Genomic DNA, 20,159 nt, shown 5'->3' on the forward strand with positions numbered 1-20,159 from the left:
GTTTTAAGAAATGTAGAGAGTTGGTTGATAGAATGTGAGTCCTATTTTTATATATTAGTTTTATAATAAAATGTGAGTGAGATAAAATTAGTGGAATGCAGGGTCCATTACCAAAAGTAGTAAAAACAAATGGAACGTTTATTGGTGGATGAACGAAAATGGCAAAATTAGAAGTTTATTGGTGGACAGAGATAGTTTTTTTCCATCAATTTCTTTTAACATTTACGTATTAAAATACAAAGAGAGGAGAATAAGGTGTCGTGCAGTTACCATAACTAATTATCATGGGATAATTCCCACATGATTAAGTTGTGATATTATTTAGAGCATCCCCAACGATGCTCTTGGGGAAGGACGTCGTCCGTGTCGACGGAGCGACACGCTGCTGTCCGCCGCTGCACTCTCGCCGACGGCACAGCGCTGCTAGATGTATCGAGCACGTCCGTGCCGCTGAGCAGGGCGACGTGGCGCGTTTTCATTCGCCAACGGCTTAGCCGTTGCAATTTCTATTTTTTTTAAAAAAATCAAAAATAATATTAAAAAATAAAAAAATATATTTTCGGATTCCAAAAAATATAGTCGTTTTATTACCATTTTTTTGAATATTTTTTAATCCTAAAATCATCTATAAATACACACATTCATCATCCATTTTTCACATCAAATTATCTCTTATTCATATTTTTTCATACCACTCATCTACATCTTACTCTCTCACTCATACCCTCTCTAAATTCAAAAATGGATTTCAGCGATATCATTGCGGAAGCGGAGCGCAAAGAACAAGAATACTATGAACAATATTGTGCCTCCTATTAAGCCTATGTCGTCGCCGCTACCCCCGCCCCTCCTCCTCGACCAACTAGATCAAATCGCCGCTACATCCCTCGTGAACGGGAGGGAGCCCACCAAAGGCTCGTTGCCGACTATTTTTTCGACAAGCCGCGGTTTCCGGAAGATTACTTCTGGCACCATTTTCGCATGTCAAAACGGTTGTTTATGCGTATTGTCAACACATTGTCCGCCCGTGTTGAATACTTTCAATCACGTAGAGACGCAACCGGTCGGCAAAGTCTCTCGGCGTTGCAGAAGTGTACTTGTGCCATCCGACAACTTGCTACGGGGCAAACGGCTGACCTCTTCGATGAGTATTTGCATGTGGGTGAGTCAACTGGAATCGAATGCCTCAAAATTTTTTGCGACGGCGTTCATTCTGCTTTCGGTGAGGAATTCCTTCGGGCACCTACCACCGAAGATTGTCAACGGTTGCTTCATCTTCAAGAAACAGTCCACGGATTTTCCGGTATGCTTGGCAGCATTGACTGCATGCATTGGAAGTAGAAGAATTGCCCGAATGCTTGGAGGGGGCAACACTTAAGCGGCCACAAAGGCGGTGGCCCAACGCTTATCCTTGAAGTGGTCGCCAACTACCGCCTATGGATTTGGCATGCATATTTTGGTGTTGCTAGATCCAACGAATTGAACGTGCTCTATTCTTCACCACTCTTCAATGATATTTTGAATGGTGTAGCACCGGTGATCGACTTCACCGTCAACGGAAATCTATACCACATGGGTTACTATCTCGCCGATGGTATCTACCCAAGGTGGTCGACTTTCGTGAAGACGCTCAACAATCCGCAAGACCCGAGACGGGTTCTTTATGCACAGCGTCAAGAGGCTGCTCGGAAAGACGCCGAAAGAGCTTTTGGGGTCCTTCAAGGCCGATTCAACATTGTGAGGGCCCCGTCTCGGCTGTGGTACGTTAAGAATATTACCGACATCATGTACACGTGTATTATCTTGCACAACATGATTATAGCTGACGAAGGATCGATGGCGGCTAACTTTAACGACGGGGATGAAGCCGGAAGCTCAACCGCAAGGTCTCCCCCACGCCGAGGTATGCATACGACGGTGCGCGAGAGGATCCAAACAAGACACACAATACACGATACCAAAACCCACACTGAGCTACAAGATGACTTAATCAAACACATTTGGGCGAAATTCGGCAACGAGTAGTATGTTTTTAAAATTTTTATGAATTTAATTATGTAATTTTTAATTTTTAGGATTTAAATTATGTAATTTTTATTTTTTAGACTTTATTATGAAATTTTAATTTTAAGCTTTTAATTATGTAATTTTTAATTTTTTAGTAATTAGTAACAATATTTTGGATATTTTTAATGCATTTTAATATTGTGGAAATGTTTTTATTTAAATTGAATAATAGAATGGTAGGAACCTTGAGCATGTCCTTGCGGAAGAACATAGATAGGGTGTTGTGCTCTTGGGAAAAAGCATGGAGTAAAAAATTAATAAATGTGGGTCCATGCCCACATCCATGCTCTTTGGCAAAAGCATGGTTGGAGATGCTCTTAGTTTAAGGAGGATGGCTAGGACTAATTATTATATAATTATCTATCTAAAATTAAGTTGTGAATTCAATCTCATAAATTAAACACAATACATATTTAATTACGAGATATAATCTTATAAACCGAAAGGCTTGGGTGCGTTATATTGCTAAGTATTTAAGTTGATAACTTATCAATACAGTGTATTAAAAAAATCAACACGGTAACATTAAAATGTCAACACATAATATCAACACAGTATATTGAAATTCAACAAAATTATGTATTGACATTTTAATATGTATTAACATTTATAATACACTATATTGATTAATTAGAAGAATGATCAACTTAAATAGATAGCAATTTGATCCTCATGTCCGCACGGGCTTAACCCAGTTGGTTCCTGGGTGGTAGATTGTCCCTAAGCAGACAGGATCGAATGCTGGCAGCCGCAGTGTGGGAGTTTCACCACTGTGGTGGCTCCTTGTGTGCTGGTTACCAGTGTAAGTTCCTCCCACCTAATGGGCCGCTGAGGTACCGTGTTTGAACCCCTCCATAGCGATGTCGGGCCGGATTATGGGGGCGCCTGGGGTGAGCGAATCACCTTTTTGTCCCTAAGCAATTTGATGCTCACATCTCTCGAACGACTACCGTACCACATATCAGCACTTTTTATTTGTCGTTATCTATTACTGCGGAGGCGCAACGAATTACAGCACGCCGCGACGCCTACGTGGCACGCCACGTCAGCTCATCTACCACCGTAGCGCATTCAAATTTCAATCGAAAAATAGACTCCTCAACGGTCAGATTCAGTGTTTCGCTCCTCCAATCCTGACCGTCCGATCTCCCCCAACCCCAGACAGCTCACGCACCATATTCAGTTGTCCATTAAAATACAGTATATTTTACAGAGAGAGAAACGTTGGGAGTCAATTCTGGAAATATCTCCTTCCATGAGAGAGAGAGAGTGTGTGTGTGTGTGTTTTGATTTTGAAATATTGTTTGGTATTTTGAACCGTTGCCGTTGTTCTCTTCCTGGGCATTTTGTCGGTTTCCATTAAAGCCCCAATTACTTTAAAATTTCATTTTTCAAAATGGGGAAGTAGCTGTATTCAAATTGTGCTACTTAGTTGACTCCGTTGTGCTTTGCTGGCTTCTCCTCCTTCATTTCAAAACTATTTTAACTTCTCTCATTGCCACCAACACTAGTCTACTCGACCCTTTCACCTTCTACTACTAATTTTTTGAGCAGACAACAAAGGTAGAAACTTTCTCAGATTCTTGCTTTCTTTTCTGCTTGAGTGTGCGTTTTGATGCTGTGGGTCAGCTAGTTGTGAGATTCTCTTCTTTATTGATTCAAAGCTGAATTTAAGAGACTATAGATTCTGTTTCAGAGGAAATTTTACACCTTTAACGATTCTGAATGAACTCTGGGATCAATGCTCATTCTTGGCTTAATTTTGTGTATTGCTTTCACTCATTTCTCCCTCTCTCTTTTACTGGAGAGAAAAAGAGAAGGAATCATCCAAATAAAGTTTTGCTCTTTAAGCTGTATTGTTTCAAAGCTGATATGCAAAGGAAACAAACTAGAAAAAAAAAGAGATTCTTTGATTTTCTTTTAGTATCCTTATTTGGGGCTTCCTTTGATTTCAGACCTCAAAATTCTGCTGCATGCTTCTTCAATTATTTCCTGAATGTGATTTTTGCTTGCAGAAAAAGTAGAGAGAGTGCGTTTTGATGGCTGAAAAAAGTGTTGGGTGCCTTGAATGGTAGGCAAAAGACAAAAGCAAATTGAGGTAGCCAATGTCATTACATCATATGTGTATTTATTGCATCAAATTTATTTGTTTAATTCTACTTTCTTGATATACATGTATGTACAACTGGAGATGGAGACATCTATCTTCTCTTCAAAGCCAAGTAGTCTTTTTCCCCTATCAAATACAACTGTGGAGATCAAAATTTTCCCATTTCTTGGAAGTTATGTTTGTGGCCTAGTGGGCCTCCCCACATAATTTTAGCCTCACGATTGTATGCCCTCTAAGCTATCCTAATCTCTTGAAAAATATACTTAGGTTTACTAGTTGCAAAGTAAAGCTACATTCTTTATGATAATTCTCACCCTTTTATGGTTTCCACTCTTACCCTTAATGCTTGACTTACTTTCCTCTGTGTCTTGTTGCATTTCTTTTAACCAAAACACCATGTGCTAAGGGCATACTGGTCATATAGATCATCTGCTTTTATTGGATGGCTGTTGGTAGAGTTTCTCTTTCATTGATTTCATTGTATTCTTACCTCTTATTTAAGGTATTAGTAAAAAAAATCAGGATGTGTTCGTGTGAAATAATGATCCCAACCTTAACAAAAGCATCTCTTTCGTTGAGGGGTCTCTCGTGTGGGCTTCAGTAGGTACTTTGTTGCTATCTGTCGCCTCTCATTTTCAGTAAAAATGATCATTTTGTGATCATGCAAGATTCTTGTAGCCCCTAATTTAGTCCCACTTCTTCCCATGAATTTATTGCTGTGTTTTTTTTATTAGTAAGTGATGTATATATAATATAATCTTATATGATTGCAACTTGTCCACATCTCTCATTTTGTAAACATTTTTTGCTCATTTGAGGAGCTACCTAGAAAGATCTGGTTCACAATTTGCATCCAATCATCTGTGATTCTTCGAATATCGATGTTTTCTTGACTAGTTTTTGGTGTGTTTCAGTGCTTGGTGATAGCTTGACTAGCAATCATGGTTGATGGTGGTGGAGAAAGCTCTTTGGTTGATGGTTTGTCGACTGAAGAATGGCTCTCGTGTGCTCAAGGGCTCGTCCCGAGGGCGTTGGGGAAGGCGAGGGAGGTGAAGGGGTTCCCAGGGAGGTGGAAGGTGATCATTTTGAAACTGGAGCAAGTGCCATCACGCCTTTCTGATCTATCCAGCCATCCTTGCTTTTCGAGGAATGCACTGTGCAAGGAGCAGCTACAGGCCATGTCGAAGACGTTGAAAGATGTGATTCAGTTGGCAGATTTGTGTGGGAGGGAGAAATATGAGGGAAAGCTTCGGATGCAGAGTGATCTTGATGCGGTTGCTGGGAGACTGGACTTGAATCTGCGCGATTGTGGGCTGTTGATCAAGACGGGGGTGCTAGGGGAGGTGTCATTCCAGTCTGCTGCAACGAGTAGTTGTGCTGAGCCAGAGGCTGCAGTTCATGGCAACTTGAAGGAGCTGCTCGCCCGCCTCCAGATTGGCCATTTGGAGGCGAAGCACAAGGCGCTCGACAGCCTCGTGGAGGTGATGAAGGACGACGAGAAGAGTGTGTTGGCCGTGATTGGAAGGAGCAATATTGGAGCATTGATCCATTTGCTGACCGCCACTTCGCCTCGGATCAGGGAGAAGACGGTCACTGTCATCTGCTCGCTTGCAGAGTCAGACACCTGTGAGAGCTGGCTCGTCTCAGAAGGCGTCCTCCCGCCTCTGATAAGGCTCATGGAGTCCGGGAGCAGTGTGGGGAAGGAGAAGGCCACCATAGCCCTGCAGAGGCTGTCAATGTCGTCTGAGACAGCTCGCTCAATTGTTGGCCATGGGGGGGTGAGGCCATTGATTGACATATGTCGTAGTGGCGACTGTGTTTCGCAGTCTGCTGCAGCCTGCACTCTCAAGAACGTATCCGCTGTGCCAGAGACGAGGCAAGCGCTCGCAGAGGAAGGGATTGTGAAGGTGATGATCAATCTTCTTGAATGTGGAATCCTTTTGGGATCAAAGGAGTATGCAGCTGAATGTCTGCAGAATCTCACTTCAAGCAACGATTATTTGAAAAGATCGGTTATCTCAGAAGGTGGAATACGAAGCCTGCTCTCCTATCTGGACGGTCCGTTGCCTCAAGAATCTGCAGTTGGTGCACTGAGAAACTTGGTTGGTTTAGTGCCGATGGACGTGTTGATCTCGCTAGGGCTTCTGCCCCGGCTGCTCCACGTGCTTGAGTCCGGATCCGTTGGGGCTCAGCAGGCGGCGGCAGCAGCAATCTGTCGAATCTGCACTTCAGCAGCGATGAAAAGCTCGGTGGGTGAGGCCGGGTGCATCCCGTTGCTCGTGACAATGATGGAGGCCAAGGCAAACAGCGCGAGGGAGGTTGCAGCGCAGGCGGTTTCTTGCTTGATGACTGTTTCTGACAACTGTCGTCTAGTCAAGAGAGACGACAAGAGCGTGCCGAACTTGGTGGCGTTGCTCGATCCCAGCCCTCACAACACGGCCAAGAAATACGCGGTCTCGTGCCTTACCCTACTCTCGTCGAGTAAGAAGTGCAAGAAGCTGATGGCCTCGTATGGGGCGATCGGGTACCTCAAGAAGCTGTCGGAGATGGACGTGCCGGGCGCGAAGAAGCTTCTAGAACGTCTGGAGCGAGGTAAATTCAGAACTCTGTTCAGCAGGAAGTAGGATACATAGCCCTCCTAATGTTTCCTGTTATTGTAAAATGGTAGTGTATTTTTGAAAAACTTGTGATGAAAAATGTTATGTTTCATTCTCTAAATGAAACAAATTTACCTATTCGATGAAATGGTATGATGTCAGTGTTGTGCTCGTGTCGTGTTCGTGTCGACTCGTTGAGTTCGAGCAACTTTCACTTGACATCAATGAATTTAGAGCTTCGTTGTACAGAAACACGGGCAGTTGGGACAAAGATAAATTGATAAAGAGTACATTTATGTTTGTCAAATTTATTTTTCTAAATTAGAATTATTATCTAACCTTTTTCTGAAGTGCACATTTATAGTGATTTATGAGCCGATAATTATTGAAGGAGTAATTTCTTTTATGTTTAATTAAGACAGTTAAGATTTTTAGCTGCCTGGCGCCACAAAATATATGTTTATATTAGAGGAAGTTTGTAACTGCTAGCTGGCTATTTACTTTTTCTCCAACTTTAATATTAATCAGATATTTTAAATCCAATTATATACACTTGGATTCTCATCCTATGTATATTTACGATTTTATTTTGCCATAATAATAAATTCTATTACATGTTACTTCTTGTAACATGAGCTCTAAAAAAGAGTAATTTGTCAAACAAGAAATTCATTGATGTCAATCGCTCATGTTATTCATTTGACAAGGAGTATTTATCCTATGTATATTTACGAATTTATTTTTCTGAATTATTATCTAACAAGGAGTATAACATGAGCTCTGAAAAAGATGAAACAAGAAAGCACGTTGAAAAGATTGCGTTTGAAAGCGATTTTTATTTATTTATATTGTTCTTATATTTTTATTTCTTCAGAAGATAGGGTGGTTCTAGATGACATATTAGAAGCCACTCAATATACATGCTCATTGATAAGAATATCAAGTGCATCAAAAGCTTAATCATCTACAGAGCCGATAACGGAAAAAAAAATGAAGAAGAGCGGTTTAGCATAAGAAAAATTAGGGAACAAGATCGGCATCCATACCATCCTCCTCCTCGTCTTCTTCCAAAGCCAAGGCATTGTTAGGCCCTTGTTGTATCCCGCGCAACAAATCCTCCAGCAGACCTATTCGATCCCACATCTTCTCTTCAAGGTGGCGTAGTTCAGGGATCTCATCCCGCGACGAGTTTTGCAGCACGCAGTTGAGATTCTTGGGGTGAAACTTGAGCAAAAGCTCCCCATTTGGCTCCAGGATCTCCATGTCGAATGCAGGAAATAGAGGGCGCCCAAGAACCCGAACGTAGCACACACTGCATCATTAGAGACGCACACCATATTGCATCAAATGCATGTTCTTGCTATCTTCACTCAATAGAAAGATCCATATGGTAAATGTAAGTACGAGCGACTAACCATATATAGAATAATCCATCAATTTCCTGCCTCTGGACCCTACCCAACAGTTCAATCTGCATATATCCACCAACGCAGAGGACCGGGTCTGGTAGCTTGAACGGCTGCAAGCAATTCTCCTGGATCAAATAAAGACCGTTATCAAATATGAGCACCCCACCATGATTATCCTTTTTGTCAATGGAGACACAGCACTTGGTACCGATAGAACTTTACTAGCCTATAAATTAAACGAAAGGGATGTTTAAACATAATTGATATTTGTAATCTCAGCGAACTGGCGACAATATTGAGATTTGAGGTCACATTAGAAAAAAACCAAACACGGAAAACAGATTGCATTTCCACTTAAAGTGCCTATTTCTTCATATTTTTTTCTCCAGTTACTTCTAATGAGAACTGTCTTCAAGTTGGACTACCATGGTTAATATCGTACTCAATGTTGGGGTACAAACCCATCCCACATCGGATGAGTAGGGGAAGTTGGAAGGTGTATATAATTCTTGTCCAACCCCAATTAGTTTGAGGCCTTTTGGGAGTGACCCAAAAACAAATCCGTGCGGGCTTGACCCAAAGCGGACAATATCAAACTAATGTTGCAGTCGACGATCCTAACAGTGGTATCAAAGCCCAGGTGGCTATGGGTTGTGCCTGGATGAGCCCCGGTTAGGGTCGGGCCCTGAAGGACTCGGGTTAGAGTCGGGCCCAGGATGACCCAGGGGCCAGGGCTGGAACGACCCATGTTCGTGTCGACTGCGTTCCCGATGTGGTCTCGGTTTGAGGGGAGGTTTGTTGGGGTACAAACCCATCCCACATCAGATGAGTAGGGGAAGTTGGAAGGTGTATATCCAGCCCCGGTTAGGGTTGGGCCCTGAAGGACTCGGGTTAGAGTCGGGCCCAGGATGACCCAGGGGCCAGGGCTGGAACGACCCATGTTCGTGTCGACTGCGTTCCCGATGTGGTCTCGGTTTGAGGGGAGGTTTGTTGGGGTACAAACACATCCCACATCAGATGAGTAGGGGAAGTTGGAAGGTGTATATAATTCCTGTCCAACCCCAATTAGTTTGAGGCCTTTTGGGAGTGACCCAAAAACAAATCCGTGCGGGCTTGACCCAAAGCGGACAATATCAAACTAATGTTGCCCAAAAACAAATCCGTGCGGGCTTGACCCAAAGCGGACAATATCAAACTAATGTTGCAGTCGACGATCCTAACACTCAACACATTCATTCCAAGAAATGTGCACACTTTTTTCACTAAAATGATGAAAAAGGACAAGAATATTTACTTCAATCTTGACTAAAAGAAAAAAGAGGATAACCTGTGTCATGGGAAATTGTGGAGAAGTGTAAGTCCATACAAACTTGTCATCATCATTAGGTTTCTGCAATGGTAAACATTGGAGGTCATCTCCTATCTCTCTTGGGGATTTCAGATGGCCCATTCTGAATCTTACAAATTTGGCAGAGTATATGGGTTTTCCCATCTGGAAAAAAGCTGAACAGACAATGCATCACAGGAAAATTGTCAGGAACTCTACAGAACAAGTTGAAATCCAAGTTCGGAGTGTTAAGAGAGGGAGAGAACGAATTAAGGTCGAGCAAAACCTTCAAATGGTTGAATATCGACTTCAGTAATAACCCAAATTCCTGCACTTAGTTTATAAACTAACGTCTCAGGCACGTCAGGATTACTTTGTCCTTTACTTGACCAGTGCGAAGCTCTCCGAATGAATCTGTCCCTTGGATTCAATGTATTAACAACACTTTCGTCTGGATAATTGTCAGTGCTAGATGCACTTACTGCCTTTGCTATGCAATCTTTTGGTGAAAGCTTCGATTTCAGGATGGCCTGAAGTAGAGATGCATAAGCCCAGTGATCTCTCTTGAGGACCGCCCATTCGACAGCACTACTGTCTTCGACTGCAACTGAATTCGTTGTTCCTTCAGTTCCATTCACTACTTCAACAATACCAGGGAGCTGCGGGAAATTTTTTAAGCACAGCTGTTTTGCAAGCCCATTTGCAATCACTGGAAAAGGAAATAACCCCATGCATTATTTACTCATAAAGCTCTTTCCTTTTTTTCATTTTCATTATAACCGCCACTATGGAATTAGAAAAGGTACTAAATAACACCTCAAAGGGATTAGTTGATCACAAAAGGTCAAGGTGATTGATTTAACCGGAAAGAATCACTGTGATTCCAGGATTCAATCATTATTTCCACCGGTGGATTTGAAAGTCATTAAGGTGAATGTTTTCAGAAAAAACTTTTAATCTTTTGGGATAAAACACAATTTCTTATGAAATGCTTAATAGAAATAAATCTTGGTAACTGACGATCAAGGAACTCTTGACTCTATTAGCCTACTGGTTATATGTGGAGCTAGTGAGGATTAGTAATCAGTAGAATTTGATTGGTTGGTAAGAAAATATAGGAAGTACAAATAACAGTGGATGGCCTCTCCTTCCTTACACCATCAAACATCCTTACTCTGAGCAAAAGTAGCTAGTAACATACCATAACATACAAGTACAGGAGGATGGCGTTAAACTACAGAAAGAGAATTACAAATGACAACTTAATTGTGATATTCATAAATATAATTAAGGAGAAGACGAAACATTACAACAAATTCAGATTTTTCTTCGTCAAAAGTGTTACTTCGTGTCTGTAAGGTCATGAGACATAAGTGCATAGGCACAGTGGGATAAAAAGATCACCATCATTGTAAAAGTTATCCATGCTATACTGAGATGACCCGGTAAAGAAATACTATTTGGATGGAAATTGATCTTTGCTTTTTATTTAAAGAATTTGGGGGTGGTGGAGCTTAGCTTTACGGTATATTCAGTAATCAAGCGCGCTTGTGATTTTGTCAACTTTTAAGCAAGGCAGTCCCAGTTCATCCTTGAATCCTTTCCAGTTATTTGTTGATATGACATTCTAAAATTTACTAGGTGGCTAAAACTTTTGAACAATTGGGATAATGTTGTTGGGCTACCAATGTTTGCACTGACCATTAACAGTGTAGAAATGATGATTGAGCTAAGAACAGTATATAACATCACATTTGTTCTAGCTTAAAGGATACATCAAAGAAGTTATTGTATCTCTATATCATCTAAACTACCGCGTAAGTACTAGGCAAGATGACACTCCACATATCGTATAGGATCTTATATTAGTATATGACAGAGCACATGAAGAGAAACCGCATTGTCAAGCAGCACAAAAGAAGAATACCAGTAACAACAATATATTTAGAAGACCACCAATTCCTTACCATTACAAAAACTAATAAAATATGAAGCCACATGCATTGATAATCTAAAGTATAATCCATGTCATAAAACGGAAACAAAGAAAGTAAACAGTAATTGGTCACTGGTATCCAACTAATTAAAAATAACTGACGGTAGAAATAGTACGCGAAAGCTGTGCCATATTCAACATGTGCATTACCCAAATTCAATACCAAATGTAGTAGTTAGTATTACCTATAACTTCACAAATATGCTACAAGGCTAGGGAGTGACTTCTCTGTATCACTAATTTAAAGTTGAAGTGAGCATATAAAGTGCAAATATCAACTGCAGGGAAATAAAAAAGAATATCAACTTGTTTCACTAACCAAATCGGCGCCAATGACGCGAGACAGCAGAGACACTAGCTATATCAGCCGGGTCATCTAAGAAACTCATAATATAAAGGCAGACATCTGTCTCAAGCCAGTCCACAAAACAATTTGGAGTCTCAGTTTTTTTGTGATCCATGTATTATAACAAGCTGCAGCTCATCAAAAGCTCAGGCTGCAACCACATATAATTGTGAGAGTTACATCTTCAAAACACAAATATCATTCAAATCCGGCTGTAAATCACATACTGCACTACCTATAGTAACAGGGTAATCGGAAGAGAAATGCCCCACATTTTGTGAAAATGAGAAATTTACTAAAAGAAATGCACAAACTCATCATCTAACAACAGAGCAAAAATTAATTTTTTTGAAATAAAAGTTCAGGTGAAAATGAAATACAGTAAAAACTTGTTTTTTCAACTTCAATTTTCAAATTTCTGCAATACAATCTAAAACTGAAACAGAATTCAGCTACCAAAGGAAAATCTCAGACATATAAACACAAGGGGGACATAGATAAACAAATCCATGAAACTGAGCTAGCTAACAAAAGATGAAAACCTAAATTGAAAAATGTTTCCGTAGGCAAAAACAAATCATAGCATATCACCCAATCGTAAAGAATTTTCTCTCACCCCTTATCCCTCTCACCTAAAACAGAAAAGGAAAATTAACACCCCAAAATACAGATAAATTGGGCATTGATCAAGAGCACGGAAAAAGAATAATACCTTGACAACAGAGAAGCCATCAAAATATACAATTATTGCGCGCGTATATTTTGTTATGATGAAATTCTATAGGAATCGTCTGGCTAAGTAAGCCGCTTTAATAATTTTTCGCCATTATTTTTACATCTATTGGTATAAACTATAAACAAAATACTACTTCTTTTTAAAGCATTTCTTTAACAACTAGTGCTACACTTTTTCTGGATATGAATTATTATCTGAGTCTAGAAAAAATGGTTATTTCATTAGAAGAAAAACATTGAGTACTAGGAATGGAAATTGATTAATTTGGGAGATAGAGTAAAATGATAAAAGTTCACCAATTTTTAAAATGGATGGAGTATGTATTAGTTGGATCTCTCACCAATAATTACTCCCTCCATCCATTTGCAAAATAGTCTTATTTGTAAATACCGTCGAATATATTTTCGTCTAACTGGTTAAGTGGATATAGACATAGTCACGTAGAAAAAAAAAAGTGTGTAAAATAGAAGAGAGGGAGAAAATGAGATAAGATTATTTCTATAAATAAGAATGAGAACTAGACTATTTTTTTAAAACGGATCAAAATGATAAAATATTAAATTAAGCATGAGTAATTACTTTCGCAATAAAGTGATAGGGAACATTTGTCGCTTTAATTTTTTAATTATAAGATATTATACTACTAAATATTAATGATACTTGATCTTATGGACAAAAATGAAGCATACATCTTTTACTTATTTTGTAGGTAATTATTTGTCACTTTAATATTTTTATTCGCCTAACTTTACATATTGTAATAACTAATAAGGTTGTGCTGCTGAATTTTTTTGTTATATTAACTTAGTCCCAGCTCGCTAGTTGAAGCATTTTATGATACTCGTAAAATAGTTAAATACGATGGCAGATTATGGTGCGAAAAATTAGTGAAAATAAAATAGAAGACGTTATAGTGAGAATTTCAAAATGATTCTTACATCTCAATTTTTTTTTCTAACAACTTTTTTTTTGTGTGTAGAAAGTAGGAACCATGTGAGAAGTATAAATTTGATTAAACTTTTCTTTGTTGTTCCCAGCAATTAAACAAAAATAATTACTAATAGATATCAACATAAGAAAAGAAACAAATAATCAAGGGATGAGAAAAAAGGTTAGAAAATATGGTATGATGCAATGTTTGTAGCCAGCAGTGGCGGATTTAGGAGGAGGAGAGGAGCGACCACCCATCCCGAACCCCCGGGAGGGCCTAAGGTCAGTCGAGAAAACCGTAGACGCTCCTCATCTGCAAATCTTTTCTTTTTTTTATAAAAAGAAGACGTCAAACAATGTCATTTCTTGATAGGGTTTACTCTTGACCAGCAGGTGCAGTCCAATACTGCTTGGTCGCAATGAGCAGCTTCTCCCTCACATGAGGCCCTCCTTCGTGATCAGTCATCCTGCTCTCCCATTGCATCCCATCCACCACACTCTTCACGCCCACCAAAACGTCCACATCGTCGCGTATGATCACACTCCCCTGCGGCCGAAGGATCCGGTCCATCTCCAACAGAATGTCCTCAATTTCACATCTGAAAAGAAAAATGTGAACATGCATTAGTCCCATGAGAGTGCGCAGAAGGTGGCCCGTCCCGGCCCGACTCATACACTGGCAAGTACTGTATTTGATATTTACCTGCCCTTATACAATGTGAATAAGCCGTATGCATGAATGAAATCATAAGTTCTTGGATAAGTAGACATTGCTTCACACCTGTTGAAGAAATATTAGGACTAATGAAAATGAACAAATAAACATTGGCCAATTTTTCTATACATACCAATTTTGGTAGGTCCCGATTAACCCACGCTCGAAGATGACCCCGAGCGTGTTGGTCTCGGCCTCATTAGGGACCACGTTCATCACCCACACGGGGTCGTCAACTAGAGCAGCCGTGAAGCCTCCCAATCCAGCATTCATATCAAGCAAGTTCCTATACCTCCCCTTCTCAGCTAGCTGAAAATCAAGAACCTTATAGTGTGCAACTCTACTCTTCCAAAGCTCAGTATCTTTCTCAAATTCCTCCCCTCTTACACCCTCAATGCTTCCACTACGGATCCTCGGGGGGATGGCTGTCAGCCTCTCGGGCCAACGGGCCACGGGCCCTCCTGACACTTCCTTGATGTCGGACACTTCGGGCAGAGGGGTCAGGCAGGCTTCCATTTTAGTACCCCTGGGAAATAGAAAAAGTACAAAATCGGACATCAAGATTTGTGATGATGATTATCAATATAAACAGCTGAAATTAAAAATGTGAAGATTCTTGATTTACCAAGCTTGATCAGGATTGTTGCTCTGGCAAAATAGAGGTTTCTTGAAGATTTTCCTGTTCTTTTTACAATGCAAGTGATTAGTTGCCTTCTGCCAAATAGAAAGGCCATTCCTCTGCACCAATTTCTTCCAACATAGACTCTTGGCAACCCGTTCGATCCCCTTCTGCTCTGTGTCAAGGTCGTCTCGTGTTCTGTTCCATCCCTTCCAGTGATTCTCCCAGTTGATGGGCGGCCCAGAGAGGATCCAGTAGCCTCCAGGCCGTAGAATCCTATCGACTTCAATCAAGTAGAGGCCATCTGCTCGACAACGATTCAAACGCGGTTAAATAGGTATCATTCGAGTTTATACGAGAATTAAGATGGAGTGGATGAGTGAGTTAGTTTTTACCATACTGTCCCCATGGGATGAGGCATCGCGAGCAATGAGCAATGTCGAATGCCCTAGAAGGGTACGGCAACCGCTCGGTCGCCATGATCCCAATTAGGGTCGGGACGCCCCGTTCAAGGGCGAACTGGACCTGCGCTTCGTGCGTGTCTTTTGGCGCAAAGGACACTGGAAGGATGTTCCGAGAGAGCAAGTATGCTCCCCAACTCGCCACCTACAAAATGTGTGTTAGGTTCCAATCTCACTACTGCCTTAAATTTTACTTGGACAATCGGATCAAATCATCTAATTAACCGTGTTACTTTCACAGACAGAGAATCAATTTCAAACGAACAACTTCAAAATGCAATTTAATTGATTAATTGCAACTCGAGAATTATTAGAAATAGAAGCCACTTTATTGCTACTCAATCATTTTAGGCCTAAATTTGAAGAATTTCACCAAAAATATATTCAGTGCGTCACTATCTATGACCAATATATGCAATCTACCACCCCTAAAATAAGATGGAAAATGCGACATTTGCTATTCCAAGAGATATGTTACCAATTTAGCATAGCTCGTCTTTACTTTCCAAAATTCCTTGTTCGATTAAATTATTGACTTCTCCATAAAATCATATATTCTTGGAGTGTAAATGAAGAAAATTTTGACCAATTTTTAGCTTATATACCCACTTTTAGGCACCAAATATCTGTCTGGTTCTTCAAATTAATTATACACGCATTGAAAAGGGGATTCATACCAACTTTCTCTGTTTCTTTAATCTAATTTGCTAAGACTAGCTACTAGTAAATTACTTAGTTGTTACAAATTACTACCAAATAAAACTATAGTATAATTTTATAATTAGTCAAAGGGCGGTTTTGAAAAATTAATTCACAATATAACTAGCCTAGACATCTCTAACGTGACAGCATATTCGAAACCTGAGTGATACTTCGATGAGCAAGTTGACATATCACAAGCAATCAAATCGACAAATTTATTCAAATAATAAAAAAAAGTCATGCCTAATTTCTGACCCAACCAACTCACTTTTCAATTATTCATGTTGCAAGATTATTTCATGTAAAGTAGATAATCCCCAAAATCAAAACTCTAAAATATAATATGTCCAAAAAAATCAAGGATGGGGATGGGATAATCAGATAATTAAAAAAAGAAAAAGGGAAAATTCTGCACCCTTCCAGTAATTGTCCGCATTCATCATCTTTATCTTAGTTCCTATCACAAATTTGACTTTCAATAAAAATTAGAAAAAAAAATTATTTAATTAAAAATACTAATATTAGACATACTTACCCCACAACCAGTATCAATGGCGGTTCTGATCGAGCCGTCGGCGAGGTTGATCAGTTTTCCGATATCATCGATATAAGCATCGGCGCCGCGCGGGAACATGGTGCCGCCGCCGGGGAACTTGAAGCGGTCGCCGTGGAAGCGGACCCAATTCTGGCCCGCCTTCTCGACCGTGAGGTGCTTGTGCGGCACGTTAGCGTACCACACCTCGTCCCTGCTCTCCGGCCACCGGAACGGCGTCGTATAGCCATGCGGCGCCGGAATCCGGCACCGCAGCACCTCTCCCGCCTCGGGGCAGTGGCGCTCCCGGTACGCCAGCATCTCGCGGTTGAACCTCAGCGACCGCTGCGTGTCGTGGCACGGCGTGCACTCGGAGAGCCCCGCCTCGCACGGCGGGAGGTGCGCCGCACGCGCCGCCTCGGACAGCGGCACGAGCAGCTCCGCCGTGTGGTGCGGGGTGAAGTCGAGTTCCGACGCCGCCGTGGATGGGACGGACGACGGCGCGGCGGTGGTGCATGCGGCGGAGGGGAGGAAGGCGGTGGCGTCGTGCTGCCAGATTCCGATGAGGTAGAAGAGGGAGCAGAGGACGGTGGTTACGGCCATCAAGTAGAGGCTGGTTTTCTTGGTTTTCAAGGAAAGGTAGTGAGTGAGGATGCCCCATGTCGCCATTTTTTCCCTTCCACCAACCTCAACACCAATTCGAATTAATCAAGAAACGCCACTCTCTCTCTCTCTCTCTCTCTATTTATATAAAAATTGATGTTTAACTTTTGTTGGTATTAGTGTTTCCACATAAAATCTGTTGATTTGGAAGAGAGATACAGATGCATGCACATATAACGGGAAGGCGGTGGAGCAACACGCGCCGACGCTCCCCCGTGATTCTGTAATTAAAGGGCGGTTCAGAAAATGGAAGGAAAAATTTATGGTGATGAAGGGGAAGAAATTGAAGAGTTTCCTTGTTTAATGCATTCTTACCTTCGATAATTATAATAATAGTAATAAATAATAATAATAATAATATATACGTGTCTCAGTGTCTGTGTTTTCTTTAGCCTTCGATTTCTGTGATAATTTTGTGAGACTATTTTGCCATAATGCCCCTATGTCACTTTGCTATAGCTATATTTTATATCATGACTAATTTACCCTAATGCTATATTAAGCAAATTTATACCATTAGATTATGATTGTTTCACGTAATATAAAATTCTTAATACACATTAATATAGAGTACTTCTTTGGATATATACATACGACAAGATTGGAATATTAAAAAAATTTAGTTATTTAATATTAATAATTTTAACTTGTTTATAAAATAAATGCATTATCAATTTTTGAAAGCAAAACGTTTTCTTTCATTGAAAAGTTTTCTGTCAAAAAATTTAATAGTATTAATTTAAATTTTATTTAGGAATACCGAATTTATAACATAATTTTCAATAAACAAATATGAAAAAGTTTAAATTCTCATAGAGTTTCTTTTTATAATTATCTTATTAATCATAATCTATAATATATTATTACAACTTTTCTTCCTGTTAAATTCAAATAAACTTACTAATTCTATCTTTTTGGAATTTTCAAACCTTTTATATTCCTTTTAATTCAACATTGCTAAAACTTGGTAATTTTTTTGCAATTCTTTATATTTTAGTTTATTATTATGAGAAATTGAAATTATGAATGTGCAAAAACACATTATGCATTGGAGTTATAGTCTGATTTATATCGGTTTTGTGATTTAGTCTAAAATGATTGAGTTTGTCTTTTAAATTTGAGTTTAAGATATTGGAGTAATTAAAAACCACGGTATGCATTGGAAATCGATTGTAACTTTAAAATTAAAATTTTTTAAAAATTTAAAAAGTAAAAGTTTTAAAATTAATCTTATGATATTCTTAAAATAAAATAGTAAACTTAATTAGTATTAATATGTCATATATCAAATTTTAATTTATTCAATAAAATAGCGAATCAAGCTAAGAATTCTAATATTTTAGAAAAAAAGGAGAAAATATTAATTATATGACTTTAAAATGTTAAATAGATGAGTTAAGAATATGTAACTTTTTGTCAAGGTTTGATGCAACGTTCCAAAACCAAAGGATTTAATTATATTACAATTTTGAAAAGTAATGAATTAAAGAGTTAGGAAGAAAATAGTAAAATAGCTTAAAAATTTTAACAACATATGGTTATATGATCTTAGTTGTAACATTAAAAAAATTAAGAATTTTAAAGAAATTAAAATTTTTGAATGTAAAAAAATTAATATTATGAAAATTTTAAAATCAAAACCACAAACTCAACAAGTATTAATATATAGAATCAATGGAATTACACTATTTTAAAAGTTTAAATATGTGTCTTTAAATAAATGAATAGAAATATGAGATAAAAAAAAGATTTTCAATCATAAATATAAAGGTTGTATGTAAAGAAAATAATTGAACACGCATAATTAGAGCAATGTCCTTAATTAAGTATATTAATGAACAATTTAATGTTTTTATATGCACAAGGGTAGTATCGTATATGTACAAAACATTTATTTAAATAAAAATATAAAACAATCTAAAATGACTACTTTAACCTCATTATGTCTTAGACATTATGTCTCCAAAACATTTTTCATTGTTTAAATCTATTCGAGAATTTTTTACCGCATTAGCTTGTCAAATGCATCTTATGCTGCATTGAATTAGGTTCAATCGTCAAAATTGTATAGGACAAATTTATTGTATATAGACTAGTATTGGACACGTTACGTTTAAATAGATTTAGTGAATTTATACTTTGAAACTCATTTTTTCTTGATTAATTGTATTTTGCACTTAAATGTATGTGCATGTATTGGTAAAATAGGTCAAATACAAGTCCAATGATGGTAGGAAATAAAACAAAGATTTCATTCTAATGATATTGAGGTTGACATATATAAAGTGTGAAATTTTTGTATCGAATATTGTTATTAGGATTTTACATTTATTGTATAATTTGTATGTGCGATTTAATTAACTTTGATAGACAATTTGATTTAATTTGGTTAATTAAGCGGAACAAAAACTTTTATTTTTGAACAATTAATATCTTAAAGCATTCATAATAGGGGCACTGATCATCCGTCGTGCCATCAATGGTTATTTGGGGAGGGGGGAGGGGTCGACTAACGGCGCTTGGCGTGCGCCACAGGAAGGGTTGAGCCGGACGCCGATCGGAGGTCAGATCGTCACCTATTGCACGAAGTTTTTGTTTGCCTTTCCTTGGCCTCACATTGAATAAACCTTTTTAAATTACTATTGAATTTTCCAACTTTTAAAACGTTTTGCCATTCTTCAATTTTAAGTCCCATCTCTCAGTCAATACTTATTGATTTAGTCAATCTTAACCGCGTTAATATCGAGAAATTAAAAAGGAAGGAAAATAAATGCTAGTTTTAATTTTGATTACTCCATTACTCTGTTTTCACATATACCAAATGGTGTGACCATCTGTTTTATTGAATAAAAAAATATTGTTATTATGAATAAAAATAATTTCTCTATATTACTCCTAAAAATTATTGTTATTATATATAAAAGCGACCATGTTAATAAAAAAATATCA

General features: G+C 38.7%; 3 protein-coding genes across 5 annotated transcripts; 1 reads left to right on the forward strand and 2 right to left on the reverse strand.

Annotated features, from left to right (window-relative positions):
• Positions 1-3,286: 3,286 nt before the first annotated feature.
• On the forward strand, positions 3,287-6,922 carry LOC121784889 (U-box domain-containing protein 4-like). Of its 2 annotated transcripts, XM_042183154.1 has the most exons (3): positions 3,287-3,630; positions 4,083-4,165; positions 5,092-6,922. In XM_042183154.1, the coding sequence occupies exon 3, from the start codon at positions 5,119-5,121 to the stop codon at positions 6,799-6,801; it is 1,683 nt and encodes a 560-aa protein (XP_042039088.1). In that variant the 5' UTR covers positions 3,287-3,630; positions 4,083-4,165; positions 5,092-5,118; the 3' UTR covers positions 6,802-6,922. The 2 variants fall into 2 exon arrangements, with proteins under 2 accessions (XP_042039088.1, XP_042039097.1); XM_042183163.1 differs by lacking the exons at positions 3,287-3,630; positions 4,083-4,165 and adding an exon at positions 4,219-4,781.
• Positions 6,923-7,590: 668 nt separating this feature from the next.
• On the reverse strand, positions 7,591-12,867 carry LOC121784902 (F-box protein At4g00755-like). Of its 2 annotated transcripts, none has more exons than XM_042183175.1 (6): positions 12,565-12,867; positions 11,826-12,003; positions 9,797-10,219; positions 9,511-9,686; positions 8,190-8,308; positions 7,591-8,086 (listed from the first exon to the last, which is right to left on the reverse strand). In XM_042183175.1, exons 2-6 carry the CDS (start codon positions 11,965-11,967, stop codon positions 7,795-7,797), a joined length of 1,152 nt encoding a protein of 383 aa, XP_042039109.1. In that variant the 5' UTR covers positions 11,968-12,003; positions 12,565-12,867; the 3' UTR covers positions 7,591-7,794. The 2 variants fall into 2 exon arrangements, with proteins under 2 accessions (XP_042039109.1, XP_042039116.1); XM_042183182.1 differs by lacking the exon at positions 12,565-12,867 and adding an exon at positions 12,485-12,532.
• A 713-nt stretch (positions 12,868-13,580) lies between these two features.
• Positions 13,581-17,548, reverse strand: LOC121784917 (probable methyltransferase PMT15). The gene is made up of 6 exons (XM_042183192.1): positions 16,551-17,548; positions 15,248-15,458; positions 14,859-15,156; positions 14,367-14,759; positions 14,222-14,299; positions 13,581-14,117 (listed from the first exon to the last, which is right to left on the reverse strand). The coding sequence occupies exons 1-6, from the start codon at positions 17,214-17,216 to the stop codon at positions 13,895-13,897; spliced, it is 1,869 nt and encodes a 622-aa protein (XP_042039126.1). The 5' UTR covers positions 17,217-17,548; the 3' UTR covers positions 13,581-13,894.
• Positions 17,549-20,159: the final 2,611 nt, after the last annotated feature.

This window comes from Salvia splendens, chromosome 2, assembly GCF_004379255.2.
Source record: "Salvia splendens isolate huo1 chromosome 2, SspV2, whole genome shotgun sequence".
Lineage (NCBI taxonomy): Eukaryota > Viridiplantae > Streptophyta > Magnoliopsida > Lamiales > Lamiaceae > Salvia > Salvia splendens.

Coding starts and splice junctions, on each gene's coding strand:
- LOC121784917 (XM_042183192.1), bottom strand. CDS start 17,216: ATGGCGACATGGGGCATCCTCACTCACTACCTTTCCTTGAAAACCAAG. Junction 15,157..15,247: donor CATCCCATGGGGACAGTATG/GTAAAAACTAAC, acceptor GTTGTCGAGCAG/ATGGCCTCTACTTGATTGAA. Junction 14,300..14,366: donor ATCGGGACCTACCAAAATTG/GTATGTATAGAA, acceptor TTTCTTCAACAG/GTGTGAAGCAATGTCTACTT.
- LOC121784889 (XM_042183154.1), top strand. CDS start 5,119: ATGGTTGATGGTGGTGGAGAAAGCTCTTTGGTTGATGGTTTGTCGACT.
- LOC121784902 (XM_042183175.1), bottom strand. CDS start 11,967: ATGGATCACAAAAAAACTGAGACTCCAAATTGTTTTGTGGACTGGCTT. Junction 9,687..9,796: donor CGATATTCAACCATTTGAAG/GTTTTGCTCGAC, acceptor TTGTCTGTTCAG/CTTTTTTCCAGATGGGAAAA. Junction 8,087..8,189: donor GATGGATTATTCTATATATG/GTTAGTCGCTCG, acceptor CTAATGATGCAG/TGTGTGCTACGTTCGGGTTC.